Raw genomic sequence first — 20,790 nt, forward strand, 5'->3', positions numbered from 1 at the left:
AATATTTAACACAGTTATTTTAGAATCTGTATCTGGTAATTCCACCATCTGAAGTCCTTGGTTGGGGGGGGGGGGGGGGCGCGTCTTAATCTATTGCTTGTTGTTTTTTCTCTCACTCTGGCTCGGTCTGACCTGTTTCTTGATGTTTAGTCATTTGATTGTGATCCATTTTTGCCTGAACTGAATCTGTGGGCATCCGGGCGCTCAGATTCCTGGCTTTCCTCTAGGAAGGACTTTTGTTTCAGCTGGATGTCGCCTATGCTGACTTCCTCAGCTGGGAGTTTTCCCACTGAATGCGTGGAGTGTAAATTTGAACCCCAGACCCATGTGGTTAGAAATCTTCAGGGTTAACGATCACCACTATTAATATTGTGGCCATTATTCACTTCCCCCTCCAGACCCACACTGAAAGCGGACAGCCTGCCTCGTAGCCTCCCTTTTCTGGCAGTCCTGGCAAAAACCAACTTAAAGCCATCCCTTTGCCGGGATGTCTAGCACCTCCGAGGCTGCCGGCTTAATCTGGGCACCTTAGACTTGGCCGGCGCCCTTTGCAAAGGTCCGGGCTTAACCTCCCGTCTCCTCCACCTGTGAGCTCCCCGGATGGCAGGGGGGGCGTCCCTCCTTAGGAAGCCCTGCCTTCCTCATTTGCTTACATTTTGCTTGTAGCTCACTCTGCCTGTGTTTGTGTGTGTGTGTGTCCTTTGGGATTGCTTACTTAAAGAAATTGTCTTTTATTATGGGATTTTTGAAACATACACAAAAGTAAAGACTGTAATTAACTCCAGGTACCCATCATCCAGCTTCAACAATTTTCCAATCTTCTTTCATTTCTTTTTTCTTCCTTTTTGATTCTGTTTTTCTGGATTAATTTAAAGCACATTGTATCAGCTCACCCATAAATACTTCCTAACTGAAAGGAGGGGTTTTTTTTTTGTTTCCCTTTACATTATCCCCCACCCCCATGACATTACCACACCTAACAATACTCACAATTCCTGATCGCCACCTAACACGCAGCCCACGCTCACATCTCCTGGCCTCTCTCACAGCATCTTTTACTGTTTGTTTGTGAGAATCAGGATGCAGACAAGAGTTACACATTGGCCTGCATTTGGTGGTTGTGTCTCTGAAATCTCTTTTATTCTATAACAGCACACACACACACACATTTCTTTTTCTTTTCCTGCTACAGATTTGTTGGAGAAACCGGGTCCCTTGTCCTGTAGAATATTGGCATCCTGGATTGGGCTGATTGCTTCCTTACGGTTTCAATTAGCTTGTTCCTTCCTTCCCCATGTTTCCTGTCAACTAACAGTAGGCTCTAGAGGTCTAATTGGATTCAAAGTCTCTTTGTTGTCAAGGCTACTTTGTGGCTGGTGCTGTGTGCTTCCTCCTGCGTCACAGCATGAGCACACACGTCTGGCCATCCGGGTTTTAATGCCACTGGGGTTGATCAGTAGGAGCAGTGTTAATAGACTGAACCGTCCATTCCAAAGGCCCCATCAGCTTTTTTTTTCCCCAATAATTTTTTATTTTTAATTGTGGTAAAATACACATAAAATTTACCATCTTAACCATTTCTAAGTGCACAGATCCATAGTGTTAAGTATGTTCACGTTGGCGTGCAGCCAATCTCCAGAACGCTTTTTTATCTTGCAAAGCTGAAACCCTGCGCCCGTTAAGCAGCTCCTCCCCGTTGCCCCTCTCCCCAGCTCCTGGCCACCACCTTCTACCTTCTGTTTCTATGAAGCTGCCTGCTCCAGGCACCTCGCATAAGTAGAATCATACAGTATTTGTGTTTCCAGGACACTAATTTCAGTTAGCATAATGTCCTCCAGGTTCACCCATGTAGCGTGTGTCAGAATTTCCTTCCTTTTCAAGGCTGCATAATACTCCCTTGTGTGAACACCCCACATTTTGCTTCTCCATTCATCCATCAGTGGATACCTGGGCTCATCAATGTTTTACCTAATAGTTTTAGCATCCTTTGATGATCATTCTCAAGATCCGTTATCTCCTTTGGGGTTGCAGAGTTGGGATTTTGCTGATTGTTATTCCTCTGGGAATTATTAGCTAGAATTCTTCTATAAAGAAGAATTTTCCTTCAACGTTTATTTGTATATCATAAAATACAATTTGTTCAGGAAAGGCAGAATAAATGATTGATTCTTTCCTTTTATAGGTCAATATTCAGAGTAAGAAGCAACTGCTAAACTACCAATGAGTTTTAAAAAATATCATTGGGAATTTTTTATTTAAAAATATGTAGATTTGGGGCCGGCCTGGTGGCACAGCAGTTAAGTGTGCGTGCTCCACTTCAGCAGCCCGGAGTTCACCAGTGTGGATCCCAGGCACTGACCTACACACCGCTTATCAAGCCATGCTGTGGCAGGCATCCTACATATAAAGTAGAGGAAGATGGGCATGAATGTTAGCTCAGGGCCAGTCTTCCTCAGCAAAAAGAGGAGGATTGGCGGCGGATGTTAGCTCAGGGCTAATCTTCCTAAAAAAAAATAATAATAAAATAAATTTTAAAAAAAATATGTAGATGAGGGGCCCACCTGGTGGTACAGTGGTTAAGTTTGTGCACACCACTTTGGTGACCCAGGGTTCATGGGTTTGGATCCTGGGAGTGGACCTACACACTGCTCATCAAGCCATGCTGTGGCAGCATCCTACATACAAAACAGAGGAAGATTGGCATGGATGTTAGCGCAGGGCCAATCTTCCTCACCAAAAAAAAAAAAAAAAAAGTAGATGAATTTCAATCCATTGAAGTCATTCTTCAGTTCGATGCTTACACTACACAATCCCAGGCGTCATCTAGGTTGGCTCCCGTGTCCTTTGTTTTTCCAGGAGGAAACCACTCAATAATTATAACCATCTGTGTTCTAATTGCATTGGTGTGGTCTCGAGGCAAACATCTCTTTGTGTCAGTTTTCCTTTCCTGTACGAGGAAGTTGGCCAAGATGAGCTCTAGAACCATTCCTGTGCAAAACTCTACTCTGTCACATTTTCACATATAGATTACTCGTTTTATTCTCTAGTCTTGTGACCCGATGCAGTTATCAACATCTTCATTCGACAAACATGGAAATGGCCACCCAGGTGATATTTTTTCTACTTCTCCATGCTGCATTTTTTCCCAGCAGACCTAAAGCTGTGGTTCTCCATTAGGGATATTTTGCCCCCAGGGGACTTTTGACGAGGTCTGGAGACATTTTTGATTGTCACACCTGAGAGGTGTTACTGGCATCCAGTTGGCAGAGGCCAGGAATGCTACTACACATCCTACGATGCCCAGGACAGCCCCCTCCTCTGTATGTCGTTGGTATCCAGCCCAAGGTCAATGGTGCCAAAGCTGAGAAACCCTGGCTTGAACAATCCATAGAGACAAAATCATATTCCTTTCTTTTTTTTTTTTTTGAGGAAGATTAGCCCTGAGCTAACATCTGCAGCCAATCCTCCTCTTTTTGCTGAGGAAGACTGGCCCTGAGCTAACATCCATGCCCATCTTCCTCTACTTCATATGTGGGACGCCTACCACAGCATGGCTTTGCTGAGTGGTGCCATGTCCGCAGCCGGGATCCGAACCAGCGAACCCTGGGCCAGTGAAGCGGAACCTGCGAACTTAACTGCCGTGCCACCGGGCCAGCCCCCTATCATATGCCTTTCAATTCAATGTTTATTCAATGAAAGGATGTATAAAATGGACACCTCGAGAGTTCGCTATGCAGAAGTCAGACAAGGGGACGGTCTATTTTGAGCACATCCATAGCGCTTAGCCACTGAGGTTCTTCTCCCGCCGTTTCCCTTCAGTCTTATTTCTGGCTCCTATTTTGCCCCTTGAGACGTTTCTATTATTGGCCTAAGGGAAAATTAAGGGACCATTTTTACTGCTTTCAGGCCAATGGAAAAACTTTAGGCCTTAAAATTTTTTTTTAACTTGGGAAATAAACATCAAAATTGTTTTATCCCAAATAGCAGCTAGATTTTTTTGGTCCCAATTCCTCTCTGCCATTTTGATTGATTAAACGGATATTTCAAATAAACTTCACATTACCTTTTAAAGACCTTAAAAGCGTTGGCCTCTTCTGCTCACAGCCTCCCCTGTAAGATGTATCTTCCTGTATCCTTGCCTCTGCCACGTTTGCGCTGATTTAAAAGAACCCGGTTGGTGCAAAAATGAATTTACCATTGGCAGCTGCTAGAATGGCCTGTTCCATCCTATTCAAAAAGTCAATCTGTGGATCAGTACGTTGAGTCTGATTTTTAGAACAGGCAACTAATTTGTCTGAAAAAGAAATGCAGCTTTTTATCCTTTTTGGGCGTTCAACTTCGAAAGAGGCAGGAATTGGATAAAGCAGATGCATTTATTCACTTGTTTATATCCAGTATTCACATAATTTCTTACAAACACATATTCACAGCTTCACGTGTCTTACAAAAAGTAAAAGAAAAAGCTTGCTGTCATGTTACTACATTATTTTTCTCTCTTTTGTGTTTTGTTAAAGTAGATGCTAATGATTTTTCTGGACCAGACACAATCCTTGAAGTTGCATTCTGAAATAAGACATCTCGAGGATAAACACTAAGAACACTTTCTTGGGTTAAAGTTCCCACACGCCCCCCAAATTGTACACAGTTCTGAGCCCAGTCTGTCACTGAGAAGCTGTTTTATTTGACATTGCTTTTTCTGAGAAGAAAAACTTAGCGCAGAAAAGGCCATGCCATAATTTCTGCTTGCCAAATTGTATTCTGGTTGTTTTATTTTGTTGTATGCCCTCCATTAGTTCCGAGTATGCTTTTAAATAACCTAAAATTCCTCCAAATCCATTTGAGTTTGTACGTACTACTGACCATTATCTTCCCCGCATCCTTTATATGACAGTTAATAAATACCCAGAGTTGTTTTAATACAGAGTTGGGCCTGGGGATGGAGAAGAGGAGAAAGGAAAGAGATATCTGTTGATATCATGCCATGGAGCATTAGATTTATAGTTCTGGACTGGGGAAGGATAGAAAACAGTCTTCGTAAAAGTGACAGTTTTTTAAAAGAAAAATAATAAGTAATACACTCAGGCTGATCTCCACGGATGACTGTTTCCTGCTTCCTGATGGAGCCAATAGTGGTGACCACGCTCTGTAACCAGAGGCCCCACTGCCCTAGAGGATGGATCCTCGTCTCGGGCAGGGTTTCTTAACTCGGCACTACTGACTTTGGGGGCGGGATAATTCTTTGTTGTGGGGACTGTCCTATGCATTGTAGGATGTTTAGCAGCATCCTGGCCCAACCAGATGCCAGTGGCAGCCTCCTTCCAACCAGGGTAACATTTGCCAAATGCCCCAAGGGGAGCAAAATTAATCCTGGTGGAAACCACTGATCGAAGGTGAAAATGTCCAGTTCTGGCATTGGCAGGGATGTTTAACAGCATCACTGGGAGCTGAGAAAGTTTTGCCACGTGTCATAGCCTCTGGAGGCTGGTTGGTTTGCACCAGTGTGTCGTCCAGGGTTCCGGGGTCTGCTTGTCCCCTGGGGGCTTGGTGTTGATGAGACACACACAGTGGGCAGCCTGGTTGGCCCCGAGCACACTCTCGTTGCAAGGGCTGCATTTTCAAGGCTTCTGGTGTGTGTGTGTACCTATGTTCTCTCCACTGGCTTTTCAGGATGAATTTGCATCCACACATTGTCCCCAGGGACTTTTCCTGGTCACCCAAGTAGGCGGTCGCCTTTCATCTCCTATTCTTTACCCTGCCTCATGTTTCTTCACAGCACTTCTCGTTTTCTGCCATTATATCATGTATTTATTTATTTGTTGGTGATCTGGCCACCTCCCCCCAAAATGTAGCCTCTGTGTCAGCAGGGACTCCGTCCATTTGTTTGCAGTTTTATCAGTAGCACGTGGCACATAGTAGCTGCTCAATAAAAACGTGCTGCATGCACAGACTTGGTTTAATTTGGCGACTCCCAAATGGATCTCGTCAGGGACCTTTTCCACGTCTACCCATTAAAATCCAGGGAAACACGTGTGGGGACTCACCAGGAAAGGGGGGTGTCTACCACCCTGACACTGTGCTTCCCAAGATTCACTTTCTTAGCACCAGTCACTTGCTTCTGAATATACTGACAACGCGGCATTAGACTGAAAATCAAACAAAACGGATGGACTGTCCACTCTCCGTGGTGGAAACTGCCCTCCCGTGCACTGAGGAGCCAAGCCCAGCGCCAGGCTGGCCCCAGGGCTGCCTCAATTGGCCTTAATGACGCGGCCCTGCTGCCGTTTTCCCGGCGATGGCTTTGTGTGAAGAGTCCTCACAAACTGCTCGGAGGCCTGGGGAACTTTCCCAGAATGTGTTTTCAGAAATGAGCGTGAGGTTCACGCTTAGAGAAGTGCTCAGGTCTCCAAGTTCTCCATCGGGAGGCTGTGGTCCAGTCACCGCCTCCAGGCAGCCCTTGCTTGCTCTGTGCCAGTGCAGCCTAGGTCCGTCACCTGTGTTTTTCTCATTCCCATCTCAACACCGGTAACCTCCATTTTGCTGGTTGAAGAGCTCAAGGCTCAGAGGGGTCAAGGTGTTTGCCCAAGATCGTGCTCCAGGGAAGCAGCAGGGCTAGGATGGAAGCGAAGTCCTCCCTGCCAGAAAGGCCCTCTCTCACCCTCTGCGCCCGCAGACGGAACAGGGCTGTCCTTTCAGAACGCCGCACCTGAATACTCAGCACGGTGTGTCCCAGGAACTAAACGGTCCTTCTCAGGGCTTTTAAGGCCACAAATGAGCCCATTAATCCTCAGAAGGGCCCTTCGTGTACTGCCTTTTACAGCCTGTGGCTCAATCAGTCCGTCCATTCCATGATCAGCTGTGTCCCACTTCCAGTCTCGCTGGACCCTTGCGGACTTATTTGGGCTTAGCCATCTCACACTTGTCCATCTAGAAACAAGGCGTCTCAGGACATCTGACATCAAGTAACAGAAACCCACTCCAACTCGTTTAAGCAGATAGGATGTTACTGAAAGCAGCCTGGGGCTCCCACAGACCCAGAGGATAGTGAGCGGAGTCAGGCTGAGGAGAACCCAGACCAGGAAATGCAAAGCACGATCCCTTATCTCTGCCTGTGCAGGGTGGGTCCTCGGGAACCTCTGCTTCATTGTCTCTTCTCGCAGGCCAGCTTTCCCTGTGCACGTGGCCCCCTCGGCTTTCAAGTTTACTGTACACAGGTCAAGTAGCCAGGACAGAAGGACCATGGTCATTGTCACCCAAGGCCATGGGACCCACTGCCCAAGCAAGAACCCGTCCCCCGGAAAGCAGGGCATCAGCTTCACTGCTGTGTCCCCAGAGCCTAGAACAGTGCCTGGCATGTGACAGGAGCCCAGCACGTATCTGTGGATGGATCTGGCTGGCTCAGCTGCACACACACACCAGGCAGGGCCCCCTCCTGCGCTCCCACTCACGTCCCACACAGTCTTATGCCTCAATCATCGGCTGGCGGCTCCCATTCGTCAGAGCTGTAACCAGTCTGAGAAAGTGAAAATCAAAATTGAGACAAGGGGCCGGCCCTGTGGCCGAGTGGTTGGGTTCGCACACTCCGCTTCGGCGGCCCAGGGTTTCACTGGTTAGGATCCTGGGCACGGACATGGCACCGCTCATCAGGTCATGCTGAGGTGGCGTCCCACATGCCAAAACTAGAAGGATCCACAACTATAATATACAACTATGTACTGGGGGGATTTGGGTAGAAAAAGCAGGAAAAAAAAAAAAAGGTTGGCAACAGTTGTTAGCTCAGGTGCCACTCTTTAAAAAAAAATTGAGATGAGGTGGAGAAGCCACCATGGGCCCAGCACTGCGGAGGAGGCAAAGGCCATGGCCGCGGTCAAGGACTTTGGCTAAGTTTAGGATCAGCGCTGCAAAGGCGGATTTATTGGGAGCACACAGCATCTCTCATGGAACCCAAGGGCAGATGTACAGCTGGGCTTCCCAAAGGAGAAGGACCAACGTCCAGCAGTCATCAGGACACAGCCCCCTCTAGGTGTCCTTGCTCACGTCTGCCTCTTTCAGCGTTAGCTCCATTCTCTCTGCAGAGCAACGTCCCTGGCTGCACTCACCTGTGGCCCAGCATCAGGGCCCCCAAACGGCCCCCAATCCCTGAAACCACATCGTTCAGGAGCCTCTCCATCCATTTCAGGGCCACTTGCTGGGAGAGACATGCCCAGCTCAGCTTCTGATTGGTTCTCCTGGGTCAGATGGACAGGTACCAGGTCCAATCAGCTGTGACCTGAGGCGGTGGAGGTCACATGACACCAGTGTGGCTCCCGAGAGTCCTCCCTTTGGGTGGGGTGGGGGTTCTAGGTGGGAATTTTCTCTGCTCCTTCATAGCCCTGGGGCCATTTAGGGCCTAAGAAAAGGGGGGTGGCTTCTTCAATTTTCTCCCCCATCTCTGTCCCTTTACATTTTACCTTAAGAACAAAAACGTGATGGAGAGGAAAGGACAGGCTGGAGTCTTTCCTCCGATTTTTACCTTTTTAGCTTTTTTATAGGACTGGCATTCCCAGCTGACATTCTCTGCCTTCCTCTTTGATGGAGGTGAACCCACGCTCCGTTTTACATGCTAAATATCCATGATATATTCTCTGAGTTATATGAATAATTTTCTACTTGATCCTTTCCACACATACGAAACAAACAGGGTCCTCAGTGGGACCGGCCGCAGCCCTCCTGCCTGTAGGAAAAGTTGCAGCATTCTGGTTGAAGGCAGGCTGATCTCTACCTGGGTGAAGGTTGAGCCCTGTGCTGGTTTCCTGAGGCCTCTACACCAGTTTCCCACACACCTGGTCGCCTGAAACAACAGGAACTCACTCTCTCCTTGTTCTGGAGGCCGGAAATTCAGGATAAGCTTCTACTGGGCCAAAGGCAAGGTGTCATCAGGGCTGGGCCCCCTCGGACGCCCTGGGCAAGAATTCGTCCTCACCTCTTCCAGCTTCTGGGGGCTCCAGGCGGGGCCTGACTTTCGGCCGCATCCCTCTAACTCTGCCCCTCGGTCACATGCCGCCTCATCTTCTCTGCACGTGATCTGCTCCGGCTCTCACCTGTGAACGCACCTGTGGATGGCCTGTAGGGCTCATCTGGACAATCCCTCTCGAAACCCTTAATTTAATCACACCCACAGAAACTTTACCATATAAGGTAACATTCTCAGGTGCAGGGACTAGGGCCTGATATGTAGAGGGGGCCACATTCAGCCCCCTACGAGCCCCAAACCCCTTTCTCTCCCAGGGAAGGTCTAGGCTGGGCAGACGCCCTGACATGTCGACAGTGGCGAGATTGAGAGCCCTGCAGAAAGTCGCTTTTCAGCTCCTTTGGAAGCTTGCGGTTCCCCTTTTCTCCTTCCTCCTGTCTGTCCTCACGTGAGGTGGAAGCATAAAGAGTAACTGAAGCACAAGTCCGGCCCAGAGATACACGGGGAGCCACAGCTGGCTCAGAAGTGGGCTGGGACCAGGCCAGGCCCCCGGGTGTCCCAGGCCACGAAGCAGATCCTTGCGGCTCCCTTTTTTAGAGAGAGATTTGCATGAGGAAAGGGAAAGGTTGGAATTGAGGCCCTGCTGCCGATCCCAAGATAAGAAGGTGATTCACTCCCCAAAGGCCGCCCCTTCCTCCCACGGGAGCTTTTAGGAAACATCTGGGCTCAGGAATTTACTCTCCTACCAAGCTCCAAGCACGCAGATGCCCTGCAGGCCCACTCCACGCTCACCACTTCCAGGAAGGCGCTTTTCCATTCTGGTCTGTCTTCCCAGACTCCCCCTCCACGGTCCAGACCTGACCCCCGACACCCCCCCCCCCCCCCCCCCCCACCCCGTCTCCGCCCCAGGCTCAGCAGTCTGTAATTCCCAGGGAATCAGCAGTCTGTAAATCCTGCTCTGCTCTCCTGGGCCCCAAAGGTGGGCACTCTGCCCTCTGCGTGCGGACACCCCCACCCCCTCCATGATCATACAGCCCGTCCGCTCCCTCCTGGGCCAGCTCTTGGGAGAGAAGATGTCAGAAGGATGTTTAGACAGGTAGACAGCTGCTGTCTAAACAACCAGAACTTTCTGTCGGGCATGTGGGTCGACAGGGACAGCCTCAGCTCTTGGGGAGCACAGGTCCTTATTCGAAGCCTGAAAAAGCTCTTCCCACTGAGTTGTGCAGTAGAGCGATTAAGCACTCAGGCCCTGGAGCCAGATGGCCTGGGTTCAAATCCCAGCTCTGCCACTTCCTAGCGGTGTGACATGGGGTGCTTTACTTGACCTGAGCCTCCACGAGCTAACCTACAAAATGGCGGTAATACCCGGACCCAGACGAGATGGGACAACACACGTGAATGCCTTTGTACAGCACCGGGCATCTACTAAGTGTTTGGTAGATATTAGCTATTCTTATTATTATTGTCCCTAAGCAAGTCAGCATTGGAACAGCTGCTAAAGTAATCAGCACCCAGACATCCTACATATAAAATATTTTATTATAAAAAGCTCGGCTGCATGGCATTTTAGAAGGAACACAACATCCCACACAGCTGTCCTTTCTTGCTGTTACACAGGAGAGACGAGGAGAGAGTACCAGATAAGACTACGACCTTATGCATCCTCAGGCCTGGGGCCCTCAAAGACCCGACGGATCAGGGGCTCTGAGAGACCCGCCTGGGCCTCGCCCCACATAATCATGCAGCCTCTTGATTCTCTTCCTTCACAAAACGGCCCCGTGTCCTTTCTCCAAAGCTGAGTCATATCCCCCACCCACAGTTCAGGACTCCAGTGAAGAAAGCGGAGGCAGGACAAAATGGCCCGAGTGGAAGCAGAACAAAACCACAATCTAACCAGTTGCTGGGTATCCTTTCCTAACCGGAAAGAGGAGTGGTGTGGCCGACAACTCAGAGTTGAAGGAAAACAAGGGGGAAGGTGCCTGGGTCACCCCTCGATGGCCCCGCAACATCAGGAGAGCCGAGGCAGCATCTCTGTCTGACGTGCCTGCTACACGAGGTTCCGCAGACGTCACAGTCTCTCCCAATTCACAGAACCCCCCACCATCCAAATTGCTAAGGAGGCATCTGGCCCCTCCGCTCCTCATCTGCAGCTGAAGTGGCTTCACTGGGGGTCTGTGGGTGCGGAGGGTGAGTGGCAGGAGGGAAGACACCTGAGAGGCGCCGTCAGTCAGGCGGCCGGGCGTCGGGGGCCTTCTCCTGGACTTCATCATAGTGTGGCGGGGGAGTCAAAGGCTCGATGGAGGGAGGAGGGACGTTTTTGTCTGGGAGATTGATCCTAAAGTCTTTGAGGTGAAGCTTCTCAGATTTAATCCTTCGAACTTTCAGTGGCTTCAGGCGTTTGGCCAACTTGGAGTTCTGCCTGTCGGGGGGGTTCCCCGGGCTGGCCTCCACGTCGGCCCTGGCGGTCGTGGGGGTCGTCTCATCGAGGCCCGTCAAGGACTCATAGGAGGGGAGAGAGATGCTCATCCTCTGGTTCTGGTCCTGCTCCCTCGCCTGCGAGTAGTTTGTGTTCATCACTTCCTCGTAACTGGGGACGTAGTACCTCGAGGAGACCTCCTCCTCCTCCTGGCTGTAAGACAACAGACACGGCACAGAGAGTGTGAACACGGAGAGCGTGAACACGGAGAGTGTGAGCATGGAGAGTGTGAACACAGGGAGCGTGAACAGGGAGAGTGAACACAGTGTGAATACGGAGCATGTGAGCCTGCGCTCAGGTCACTTAAAATCACAAACAGATGGACTCCAAATCCTGCACCGGCACTGGGTCCACAGACACCTGCCCTGTGAACGACACATGGGTCCTAGATGTAACAAAGCTAAGGCTTCCACTGTCTGCTGTGAGGCAGGCACTGTTCCAGGTACTTCAACACACATGAACCAAGTCCACCTTCCTAACAACACTAGGAGTTAGGTACTATTATACCCATTTTACAGATGGGGAAACATACATCGAGGTTATGTGACTTGGTCACACCTTTAGGAAGTGGAAGGGCAGGAAGTGAAGGCCACACTCTCAATTACTACACTGGATTCTCTGCGTGTTAACCGCCCCCCCACCCCACCTTTATGCCTCATACTGAACAACGTGCTGGGTAGGCTATTCCGATGCCCAGCTGGGTCCTTTGGCCAAAGGCAACAGACACCTGCATGAAATAGCTGCCGGTTTGAAGCAAAATGTTTGCCCCCAGGTAGAGAAGGAATATCGGAATATAAAATTTATGTGTATTTCAAATTATTCTGTAATTTTATCTTCTAATTTCATCGTAAGACTCAAAGGTCAGGTCAGGTCCTCTGCCTTACTCTCATTTGACTGTTGAAAGAGAACACTGAAAAGTCAGGGCGTTGTTGGCACATTTATAGGGAGTCAGGCCAACAGCCATTTTCCAGGATGCTGCCCTTGAACCTGTGGGGTGACAATGGCCAACACCAGAAAGCCCCCTGTTAGAAACCAGCTTCCCTCTCATCTCCTTTAGGAAGGAACTCGTGTGTGCTCATGGCCGGCTGAGGAGTTAAGGGGAGGATTTTCCTTCTCTGTTCTTTTCTATATTTCCTAAGTTTTCTAGAATAGGCATACATTATCTATTATTAGAAAATGGGTTTAATTTTCCCAAAATAAAAAGAACTCCCTTCCCGCTATAAAGATAAGACATACTTGTAGTAAATTCAAACAACACAGAAAAACCTAATGAAGAAAATAAAAACATCCTGAACCCCTGCCCCCAGAGATAACCCTGTTAACATTCTGCTGTGCCCTTTCCAGAGCCGTCTCTGACCCCACAGCCACCACTGGACGTGATGAAGACGTGCCCAGAGATGCTGCGTTATGACCTGCTTTTCTCAGCCTGGTGGACAGGGTCCCCCATCAGCACAGAGAGATCAACAACGGTGTGCAGAACGCCATTGAATGGGTGTGTAATAATTTAGCTCGAAGGATGGATATTTAGGTTGTTGCTCAGTTTTTGCTGTGCTAAGCAAGGCCCTGATGAGCACATGGGTATAAACTCCTTTGCACTTGTGTGACTGTCTCCCGGGAAGAAACTCTTAAGAACAGCATCTTCAATCCCGCCTCCTGGTGGGAAACTCCTTCAGAAAGGTTATGTCAGTCAGCACTCTCATCAGCAACCCGCTCCCTACAGCCTCTAACACCCAGGCTGTCTCTCTCCGCCAGGACAATGGGCAGAGAATAATGACGCCTTCTTTTTGTCTGCACTTTGTGACTAATGAGGTTGAACATCTACTGTCTGAACATCCACGAAATGCTTGCTCATTTGTCCACTTTCCTGCTGGTGTGTTCATCTTCCACACTCATTTGTGAGGGCTCTTTCAATCAGAGGGATGTCAACCTTTATCATATGTTCCCTGATTTATCACTTATCTTTTAAATTTATTTTTGGTTAAACAGAACACTGCTTCGCAACCTTTTCCACTCTAAGCGCTGGGGTGAACGGGCAAGCAGCCAGTCTAGGAGCTCTGGCCACCCCAGGCCCCACGCAGCTTCCCTGGGGATGTCAAAATCTCAGTACACCCGTAGTCTATTCATATCGCATTATTTGGGAAACTCTGGGATAGAGGTTTAAAGCTATTGGTAAAACGATAAGCTGTTCTACGGAGCCTGAATGGGAGAAAGTGGGAAGGTAAGACCTCTGGACTAAAGAATTCTCATTGCTGAGCCCCACCCGTGTGTGTGTGTGTGCGTGTGCCCATCCCCCATCTGGGGCGAGGCAGCCAGTCCTCACCTGTCTTCCTCCTGGGCACGAGGCTCGGCCCCCTGCTGGTGCTGGATGTGCGCCATCTCCTCGCCTTGCCGCTGTTTCCTCTTGTCCCGGATGCTCAGGCAGATGGAGAGCAGCAGCAGGGCCACCCCAGCGCCGACCAGCACATAGGCCACGGAGAAGGTCTTGCTCTTGAGAATGCCACTGCCTATCTCGGTCTTGTTCCCCTGAGCTGTCGGCTTTTCGGCCGCACTGAACCCGGGCACCAGGTTCCACATGGCCATGATGACCCCGAGGACCAGCATCCCCAGGCCGATGGCGGTCAGCGCGTAGTGTGAGCCGTTGGCCTTGGACTGCGCCATCATGCCAGCGAGAACAGGGCACAGCCCAGTTCAAAGGAAGAAAATAAATAAATAAAAAGCAGCAGCAGCAATAAAACCCCCTTGAGTGCACTGAACAAAGTCCTCAGCGCTGCACTAGGAAAACAGCAGCCACACTCTTGAGGGGTGGCTTCCAGCAAATTCGAGGCGTCCCGTGTGGACAGCGGTGGCCGGGGGGTCTGGAAGGCAAGCAGAAAGAGGAGAGAGAAAATCAGTTCCGACTGGAGACGCTGCTGGGAACACAGTGACTGTGCTCCTGGAGGAGTTAAGAAGCGGGACTGAGCCACGGGCTCCGCTGGGCCTCGCCTCTGATGCATTCCAGATGCCTTACGTGCTGGTGCTCCTGTGAGCTGCAGAAGGAAGGCTGGCCCGCCTGCCCCTACCCGAAAAGGAAAAGCCGGATCTTTCCCTGCGGGAGGCCTGAGAGGTCAGGGCTCCGGGTCACTAAAGCGTTTTGTGGCATTTAATGAAATGCAGTAAAATCTCGACTCTCACGGGGTACAGCCAAGAGAGGGAACGACAGCATGCAGGAGCCGTGGTCAACAGGTGTTCCAGAATCGCCTGGGTAACGGGCATGGGTCAATGACACGTCCCAGTCCAGACAGCCTACTGCCGCCTGGTCACCACCCTCAATGGCTCCCTGTTTCCTGCAGGAGAAAATCCAGGCTCCTTAGACTCACGTTCGTGGCTAACGCAACCTGGCCATACCTCTCCCACTCACCTCTCACCTGGCCCTTCTTCGACATCCCCTGGCATTTCTGCGGTTCCCTGATGGCCCCTGCTCAGCTGCCCCTTCCGTGCACTCCCACCAGCCCCCAGCAACTACCACGGCAAGTCCCTCTCTCCCCGGGGCCACGTCTGCTTCATCTCTGCTCCTGGGGCATCGCAGGGACTCACAAAATGAAATGAGCAGAGGCCACATGAAGCCACCGGGAAGAGAGGCTTGTCTTCAGCCACGTGGAGTTTTGCTTTCCTTAAAGGGGCAGAAGCCCACACATTCCTCATCTTAGCCGCTATGCCCAGCTGGCCGAGAAAGGCTCCTCCCGTGAAGCAGCTCAGAGGCTGTGGGCTAAAGGGAGCAGTGAGCCATCCTGGGGGCCCATAACCATCTGTCGGCTTGCAGAGTGATCCAGACACCCACGTCCCCAGAAGGGTTTAGCTTAGAGCACTCAGGGGCCAGAAGACCAGCGAGCAAGCTCCTGGCTGACTGCTCCTCAGTGTTAACCCTGCCACAGCAGCCTTGGCGGAACAGTAAAGCTTGACAGATGTTTCGATGGGCATGGCCCTGTTTTCAATTCTGCATTCTTTCCGATCTTTCCAGAAGGCCGGCTAACCAGCCCACTTGAAACCCGACGCTGCAGAGGCATTTTCTCATCAAACAACGGGCTCAATTGGAAACTGGCCACTTTGTTGAAAAATACTCTAAAAATATTGGGGATAACATCCTCTGTCAGCTTGAAGTCTGTTCCTTCTTTTTTTCATTCAACAAATATTTCTGTGCATCTGCTGAGCAGCGTCAGGCACCGAGAAACAGTGGGAGCAAATTAAGGGGGAGTGGGGCTTCCGGGCTGGCAGGAAGGCAGTCTGCAAGGAGTAAGGACGACATAAGAGAAAGTACAGGGACGGCGGAGGTAGGCAGCCGGGTCTCCTAACTCGGGCTTGGGGCTGTACAGGAAGCGTCTGCGAGAGAGAAGTCCCACTTCACAGAACAGGGTCTGCCCCCTGACTGTGCTGCACTGTGTGTGCGCATATGTGCACAAACGTGCTCTCCCATGCCTGTGTGCTGGCTGTGAACACACATGTGCATGCACGCAGGGCACTGAACGGGGAGCCTGCGGCAGACGGCTGCGTGGGACCAGCCGGGAAGCGCCTGCCGTACCGACGGACACACTGACACACAAGGGTATCTGTTCCTCACACTCTCGCTCACGGCCAGCAAAGGGAAGGACGAGGGGACTGCAGCCCTGGGAAGGCCTCGGCCTGCCAAACGGATCTGAGACGAGGCCAGAGCCGAGGGCTCAGTGGTGGAGAGGTGCAGGCCGAGGCTGGCGCTGGAAGCAGGAGACATGAAAAAGCCACCATGGGGCGCCTGCTAAGGACCCGACAGGTAGACCTTGTGGCTGGGAAGCTGATGGTGCGTTTATTACACCAGCGACTGGGGCCACTTCAACCTCCCCCCCTCCCCGTCTCCTTAACTCTCAGCTCAAGCTTCGCTGACAGTGAGCAAAACAGGCCCCAGAAGAGAGTCACGGGCAGAGATGAAAATGTCAGGATTCACACGTTTTTGGCCAGTTAAATTGCCACTGATTGAAAACAGGCAATAAATACCTGAGGGTGTTGGGATGGGCAACTGCATGCAATTTTTCTGGGTGGCAGATTTTGGCATTTATGGATCAACAGTTTCAAAAACGTTTACACCTTTTAGCTTTGCAATTCCAGCTTCTAAGAACTAAATACAAGGCAAAGAAATTCATCATCGCTTTATAGAGATGAGGGATTAGAAACTCCTTAAATAGCCAATAATCTGGATCTGGTTAAATAAAATATGGTACCTGCACTTGTTAACTTATGGTCTTAAAGCTGCTAGTGATATATTTTAAAGTCAAACAACAAGGTTAAAAAAACAGTATGTTCAGTGTAATTCTATTTTTAAAAATTGTAGGGGCCGGCCCCGTGGCCGTGTGGTTGAGGTCATGCGCTCTGCTTCGGCGGCCCAGGATTTTGCCAGTTCGGATCCTGGGCGTGGACATGGCACCACTTGTCAGGCCACGTTGAGGCGGCATCCCACATGCCACAACTAGAAGGACTCACAACTAAAATATACAACTATGTACTGGGGGGATTTGGGGAGAAAAAGCAGGAAAAAAAATTCTATACACAGATATGTATATATGAATATACAGAGAAAATGATCCTACTTACGTTAAAATAAAAAAGAGACCATACATTTTCATACATTTCACAAACATGTACGTAAAATTCCCAGATGAGGGGCACATTCCAAACTTGTACCAATGATGCTTCCGGGGATGGAGGGGGCTTGGCAAGTATGTCCTTTACTCGATTTCTGAATTTTGAATGTTTTATAATCAGAAGGTGTTGTTGGAGGGCAACACAGCTTGGTGGTTAAGCGTGAACTTTGGAGCCAGGCTGCCTGGGCTCAGATCCTCACTCTGTACTTTCCCAGCTGTGTGACCTTGGGCAAGTTACTTAACCTCTCTGTGCCTCAGTTCCCACAACTGTAAAATGGAGATGAAAGCTCTCTAGTACTCACCTCATAGGGGATTTATGGTAAGTAAACAAACGTGGATAAAGCACCTAGAACAGTTATGTGACCTGCACACTCTAAGGTTTTATAGAAAGGTTATTTGATATTATTTAAAGCCTGCATTCTCAATGGGCTGAGAGCCCCAACATGGGGGAAAAAATTGGTTGTTGGGGATGGTGTGAAATCATCTTAGATGTTACAGTGGTTTGTGGCCCTCCGCAGCACACAAACGGACACGCCATCTACCTATGGGATGACACCTTCATGGGGTGGGGGAGGGGAGCATTACAAAAAGACGTCTAAAAAGACTCCTTAGGGGACAGTAGTGGGGAAAAAAGGTTGAGAGACACCATTTAATGTATTGTACTAAATTTCAAAACACTCAAACTATACATGCCATGATGTATACGGTTATTTTCTCTGTGCAATGGGATTAGAATGATTTTTATTTTCTTTTTCTTACTGGAGAAGAAGAATTGGAAAACCCAGATCTGTGCATGTGGCCCTTTTAGAGTAAGAACATGAAAGAAAGGGTTTCGGGTTTTGGGTTCACGGCAGGGTTCCATGTCCAGCGGTAGCTTAAAATTGTTCCCCGACTCACCCTCCCTCCGGAGCCCAGGATCTCGACGGTTCTCCGGGGTGTGGAAACCCAGCCCCCGGAGGTGCAGCTGGTGGCTGGTGTGTCTTGTTTTTGGCTTGCTGACCCATGTTATATTTAGTGTGATGTTCTTTCCTTTTCAAAAATAGGGAAAGAAGCTAATTTTGTGCCTAGGGAGGATTTGGATCACGTACTTTCCAGCGAGTTCCTGAAACAGACAGAGCAGCTTTGCTGGGCAGCCCGGGGTCCCAGTCAGCCAGACCCAGCTCTGGACCCTGGAGTTGGCCCCATCGCGCTCCTGTGCAAGGTGGCCCTGAGGATAGTGAATAACCCTGTATCTGGGTTTTCAGGAAAAATTGTTAGCCCGTTAAGAGAGGCACCCACCTGTTGTCACCTGGCACAGCTCAGGGCAGCCCGGAAACGACCCTTCATGGTACAATCTAGAGTTCAGGATCCACCTGCAAAAAAACAGAAATACCGCTTTCTAAGTAAGCTGGGAGCATGTCAATTTGAGGGGCTCGTGGCGGGGTAGCAGGGAGGGATGTGTTTTCTGTTTTTTTAGGGGGAGGGCACAGGTTGGGGCAGGGTAGACAAGTTGTACCAAAAGAAGCCACGATTCTGTACCAGAAAAGTGGGGCTGCACAAGGATGACCACGTGGGAGCGACATTTACCAAGTCCGTCCATGGTTTATCCTTCGTACACAAGTGCTCCGGGGGATGAAAGAGGAGGAGACGAGACCCAGTCACTTATGAGGCCTCTACAACCTTGATACCCAAACCAAAAAAGGACAAGGCCAGGAAGGAAAATGCCAGGCCAATCTGATCCTCCAGCAGGGAGCAAAAGTCCTAAACAAAACACGAGCAAATGGAACCCAACAATGTTTGTCTGTTTTTAAAAAGATAATACATCACAATCAAGTTGGGTCTATGCCAAGAATGTGGAATTGGTTCAACATTAGAAAAGCGAGTGGTGTTACGTCCCAAGAGAAAAGTTAAGCCATGATGGTGTCACCCAGTGGAGTACTACGCAGCAGTGAAAATGAGTCACCTGTGGCCATAGGCACCAGCATGGACCAGTCTGACACATGGGATGCAGAGCAGAAAGCAAATTGCAGAACACACAGCAGGATTCCATTTATATGAAGTTCAGAACCAGGCAAAACCAAGTTGTATCTGGCTCTATTTTGGTAATACTAGGAAGAAATGCAAAGATTATAAAACTACAATTCAGGATAATAGCTACCTCCCCAGAGGAGTGAGAAATGGTGCTGGGGAGGGGAAAAGTGAAGGGTGCAGGGGTGTTTACTTATTATATTATTCCTCACACTTTGCATATATCTTCTAGATACTCTTTTGATTGGCTGAAATATTTTGCAATAGGTATTTCCAAAAGCCATCAATGTCTGTCCACCACTCTTAGCACAAGATCCAAACTCCTTTGCTGTGGCCTTCAAATCCCACCAGACTTGATGGGCTCCTGCCTCACTCCTATCTTATCTCTTGGCTCACCGACCCTCAGTGGCTTCCATTCTGTTTCTCAGTCACACCAAACACTTCCTGCCACAGGGCCTTTGCACTTGCTGTTCCGGCTGCCTGAAACACTCTTCCATCTGTCTCTTTTGTTTGGCTAGTCCTTTATTACTTCTGTCTCTCAGCTCAAATGCCACCTCCTCAGCAAGCATTTCCCTGGCCGCTCTATATAAAATGCCCCCTCCCTCACCCAGCTCCTCTCAAGCCCCACGCTTCATTCCTTGACGACCTTCCTTCCCAAGGATGGATGATATCACCTCATAATGTATGACAGTCTTGTTTTGTTTTTGTGTTGGCTCCGTCTCCCCCATTGGCGTGTCCCCTCCCCGAAGGAAAGCTGTCGTCTGCCCTGTCCATCTCTGGATGCCCAGCGCCCAGCTGGGTGCGTTGGGAACCTAACAGGCGCACAATAACCATTTGTAGAATGAAGGCATGACTATCTGGCAAGTTTAAAAGTTTCACTGGTGCCCCGTGTCAAGGAGGGGACTTCCCAGTTCGAGGCTGGCACCGAGGGGAGAGGACTAGACAGAGCTCACTTTCAGGACTCCCTGGAACCTGAATCTTGGATCTGTGTGCGGACAACCTGCCAGCAGCATGGGAAAGGGGCCCAGACGAAATGTGATTTCCATTCCAACTCGATCGGTATTCCCCGGGGGGGTTCGAGGTGCCGGCCCTCCCCTGGTCTCCCGGGGAGAAGTCGCAGGCCGTGAGAGCCCCGAGCCTCGTTCCCACAGCCTGGGAGCTGCTGTCTCCGCTCCCACGCACATCCCTGGCCACCAGAGCCAGCAGGGACCCCCTGGGGGCAGGCGCAGGGCGGTGGGGAGGGGGCTGTGTCCAGGGTGGGAAGGTGGTCACAGCCCTGGACATCGGAGGGCTCCGCCTGCTGAGACCTGCCCGCCACGCCTGGACTGGTGTCTTTCTGACTCTAATATAAAGATGACAATTTAAGTGAGATCCAACCACAGAACACAGCGCTGCTCCGGCTGAAACAGCAACGGGCTCCCTGCGTCGGCGGTCCAGCCGTCCCTTGCCCGCTTCCCGCGGGATCCCAGACAGTCAGCGGGACACAGGTCGGAAGCCAGGGGTCTGAGGGAGACCCTCACGCGGCTCCTGGGCTCTGCGCGGCACCGTTCCAGAAGCATCCAGCCCAGCGGCTTCCGCGGGAGGAGACGTGGCCCTCGGGGGTGTCTGGCAGCACCGACCGGCCCCCGCACAAGGAGGCCCCTTGACCATCTTCCCTGCACCCCACCTCCTCCTGCCGAGCCGCGTAACTGGGAAAGGGACCCGGGCTCCCT

General features: G+C 50.3%; 1 protein-coding gene across 6 annotated transcripts in view; it reads right to left on the bottom strand.

Moving 5' to 3' along the window:
* Window positions 1-10,467: 10,467 nt before the first annotated feature.
* TMEM51 (transmembrane protein 51) overlaps window positions 10,468-20,790 on the bottom strand; it is a 47,053-nt gene continuing 36,730 nt past the window's right edge. For 3 of the 6 annotated variants that reach the window (XM_046662129.1, XM_046662124.1, XM_046662127.1), the window contains 4 exons: window positions 19,014-19,158; window positions 18,350-18,423; window positions 13,744-14,278; window positions 10,468-11,576 (listed from right to left, as the gene is read on the bottom strand). In XM_046662129.1, coding sequence (XP_046518085.1) covers window positions 11,171-11,576; window positions 13,744-14,084 — 747 coding nt within the window. In that variant the 5' untranslated portion in view covers window positions 14,085-14,278; window positions 18,350-18,423; window positions 19,014-19,158 and the 3' untranslated portion in view covers window positions 10,468-11,170. The remainder of the gene's footprint in view (window positions 11,577-13,743; window positions 14,279-18,349; window positions 18,424-19,013; window positions 19,159-20,790) is intronic. The other 3 variants (XM_046662125.1, XM_046662128.1, XM_046662126.1) reach the window with 1 other exon arrangement.

The sequence above is a fragment of the Equus quagga genome, chromosome 5 (assembly GCF_021613505.1).
Source record: "Equus quagga isolate Etosha38 chromosome 5, UCLA_HA_Equagga_1.0, whole genome shotgun sequence".
NCBI classification, from domain to species: Eukaryota; Metazoa; Chordata; class Mammalia; order Perissodactyla; family Equidae; genus Equus; species Equus quagga.